Genomic DNA, 3,252 nt, shown 5'->3' with positions numbered 1-3,252 from the left:
CATCCTAGCATCAGTTTGATCAACAGGTAATATACTTAAGAAAAAAAACCCACTTAACTTCTTTTTTGCTTACATCCTATAGGTTTGGGGAAAGAAAAGTAGCTTCACTGAGTTGTTTGTGCTCGCTCGATTGCCAGAGATGCAGCAAAGCAAAACTGCCACATCATCCTCCCTAGCGACGCTACAGCCCGTTCCCACACAGACTGCTGATAATGACCAACCATCACATAAATATAAATGAGGGTTACAAATCAAGTCAAACTCAGATGTTACATTCTATACAGTAAAGTCTAAATTGGGGACATGAGAGCTAATAAACTCAACCACTACCAGCCACACTGACAAATTTTGTGATGTGGTACAAACAGGAGACCAAGCTGCAGGTTTTGCCATTATCCCTAAAAGTATTCAGGTAAACAGGAGATTCGGTACTTACTGGAAGGTGAGCTAGTCTGAGCCTGGGAAGGGGAGGTGAGTGCGTCTGACTCCTGGCTGCTCCAGGGTCTGTCCCAGCCAGACAGCCGAAGAGACTGGAGGCCCAGGCCCAGGTCTGTGACACCCGGTGGGCCCCTGGATGGTGGCATCTCGTGGGAGCCGGGCATGCCAGCACGGTTGGGGAAGAGCATCCTCCTGCTGCCCACCGCGGCCAGCTCCGACTCTTCAGTTCAAGATCCAGTTCAGAGATGTAGAAAAAGAGATGGGAGAGGAAGTGTTAAGACAGCCAATAACTGTTGTTTCAGTCTGCGTTACTCAGAACAGGGCATGAAGAGTTTCGTCACACAAACCCGTTTACGTGAAGAGATAAAACAACTTCCCTCATCACCACATCTCCCTCTACCCTGGCTGACGGGGGAGCTAACCTGCTGCCTCTGTGCTCGGTGAAACTGCCATGCATCTCTGTCCGCATCACTGACCCACCTAGCAGCATGTGACATGGCTGCTGATGCACTCGCACACCCTTGCTAATGACATCAGCTTTCCCCCACCTCCCTGCTTCCTTGCCTAACAACTGTGTAATGAAAAATTCCTGTCGGAGCTATTGGCTTGTTGATAGAAGTACTCCCCTCTGGTAGACACAGCACGTCTCCGAGTCAGTGGGAAGACAGCCGCCACTGCTGCCACCGTTACTGCTGCTTACTGTGTCTCGCCTCGTTTCCTGAGCGAGCTGACAGAGGCAGGAAGGGAGGGAGGCGAGGGGCAGAGCTACAGCGGCATGGTGGGAGGCAGCAGGGGAGATGGGAGCGAATGACTCAGCAGACTTTATTTAAAAGAGAACTTCAGACTTTAGGATGCTCAGTAATTCAACACAACGCTGGATTTAAAGACACATTGGTTGGTGTAGTCTCCTGCTTTGTCACACAAACACTCCGTGAAGAAAAAAGGCATTCAGAGCCTCGCTTTGGCAGAAGCAGCTGACTAATCAGATGTTGATGACTGCTCGATCTGCACCACCAGCTCCTCCCTTCCTTCTCCAGGCCTGGAAAGCATCCAGCTGCCAGCTACAGTCCTGATTCAGCAACACCAAGGTGGGGTGGTGGGGCAGAGAGGCCACACCGGAAGTTTAGTTCAGTTTACATCAAGATACAATTCACTTTCATAATTAAAAAATATAAACAGTGTTGCACTTATGTCAAGCACAGTATAAACCTTTATATTTATCCCTTGTATATACACACCCCCATAGAAGAGAAAAAAAAAAAAACTGCAAGTCACAAGTGTGGCCATTCAAGCAAAGGATGCAGGCACTGTGTTGAACTTCAATCTTGGCAAATCTTACTCTTGGGGGGGAAACAAAAAAAAAAAAGCCAAACACACAACACTTTAGAAGTGCTGCAATGCTGCAGATCAGCCATGCAGCATGAATCAGCTGCTGGCACCCAAATCATAATTACAAGGTGAAGGAGGTTTAACAGATGGGTGAGAAAGTGAAAGGGGCTCCTTAGACAAGGATGCAACTTTGCCTTTTTTTTAAAGTAGTATTGTACCTTGCATTCAGAAACAGTATGGGTTTCTGTCTAAATGCATAGCTAGAACAAAAATGCTAACCACAGAACAGCAGCACGAGAATCCAACATCAGACTCAGGGCCGCAGCCACCACTTAAGATGAAGAAGTCATGTCTTCTGTATTTGTTCTGGGAATTTGAAGTTTGTAGGAAACTGGGAAGAATTTACATTCACATACAATTGAAACTTAGACATGATGGGCATTTCCAGGAAGATTCATGTATTTAGATATTCTCAAGTGTGAGGACTTGCTGCTTTTATTTGTTCAAATCTCTTTGCTTTTGGGACCATTGGTCAGACAAAGACAAGTAATCTTACGACGTCACTTGGCGCTTCTGAGAAATTGTGCGATGCTTTCAGACATTTATAGACTAAATGATTAGGCCTAAGACACAATAGACAGCTCAGTTTATTGGTCAACTTCGGTAAAAACAGAAAAAAAAGTGTTCCAGCAGTGTGGCCTCGAGACATCATGTAATCCCTATGTGCAGTCTTTAATTCTGAACTAAAGAAAACATAAGAAAGCCTTACAGACGGTTTTCGTGGTCTAAGCAAACCTTCAGTACAGGTTACTCGACTCAATTTCAGTATTTCTAAAACCTTGACTGGAGCCACAATCTGTTGCTAGTCCACCTGCTGCAGAGTACAACATAAATGAAACTTTACCACACAGCAGATCTGGCTTTCCCTTGTTGGTGTTGTTGTTGTTGTTGTTAGGCGTGGTGCACACACCGGTGAAATCCAGAGCGTTGCCCAACATGGTGTTCATCCTGCGAAAGATGTCCGCGTTGCTGCAGGTGGACAGGGCCGGAGACTCGGGGTCCGGGCTGTCCGGCCTGCGAGGATCGTTTCTCTGCAAGAAGACACCACAAGAGGAGGAATTAATATTGCCTTCATGCTACAAGGTTAACTCAAGGTTTGGACACACCTAGTAGAGTGAAAGCCATGGAAGTTAGTTATTTTAGGTAGGAATAAAAGTGTTAAAGTCTAAAAGACACGTCGGTGGTAGTTTCATGGCACACAAAAGGTCAAATGATAACGTTAAGACGTGGCCCAAACAAATTTAATTCTCCACTTTAATTTCGTTATTTGACTCACCAGGGAAAACGCCATGATGTGGACTTACAAACTGTGAGTAACGTCACAATAATAACCGTCGTCTGCAATAAAAGGTCATATTTATGAAGTCTGCTAGCCAGCTAATTAGTCTCAATTTAGTGAACGTGCGCTCTGCGAATGACGGTGCC

The 3,252-nt window shown here is 45.8% G+C and overlaps 1 protein-coding gene across 2 annotated transcripts in view; it reads right to left on the bottom strand.

Annotated features, from left to right (window-relative positions):
- Positions 1-3,252, bottom strand: part of cpeb1b (cytoplasmic polyadenylation element binding protein 1b) — a 19,073-nt gene extending 15,821 nt beyond the window's left edge. The window contains exons 1-3 of one of the 2 annotated variants that reach the window (XM_046032640.1): positions 3,104-3,252; positions 2,672-2,858; positions 437-658 (exon numbers count right to left, since the gene is read on the bottom strand). In XM_046032640.1, coding sequence (XP_045888596.1) covers positions 437-658; positions 2,672-2,858; positions 3,104-3,118 — 424 coding nt within the window. In that variant the 5' untranslated portion in view covers positions 3,119-3,252. The remainder of the gene's footprint in view (positions 1-436; positions 659-2,671; positions 2,859-3,103) is intronic. The other variant, XM_046032641.1, reaches the window with a different exon arrangement.

Source organism: Micropterus dolomieu, linkage group LG20 (genome assembly GCF_021292245.1).
Source record: "Micropterus dolomieu isolate WLL.071019.BEF.003 ecotype Adirondacks linkage group LG20, ASM2129224v1, whole genome shotgun sequence".
Taxonomy (NCBI): Eukaryota; Metazoa; Chordata; class Actinopteri; order Centrarchiformes; family Centrarchidae; genus Micropterus; species Micropterus dolomieu.
The sequence above is the reverse complement of the archived record's forward strand: the minus strand, read 5'-3'. Positions and strand labels throughout refer to the sequence as shown.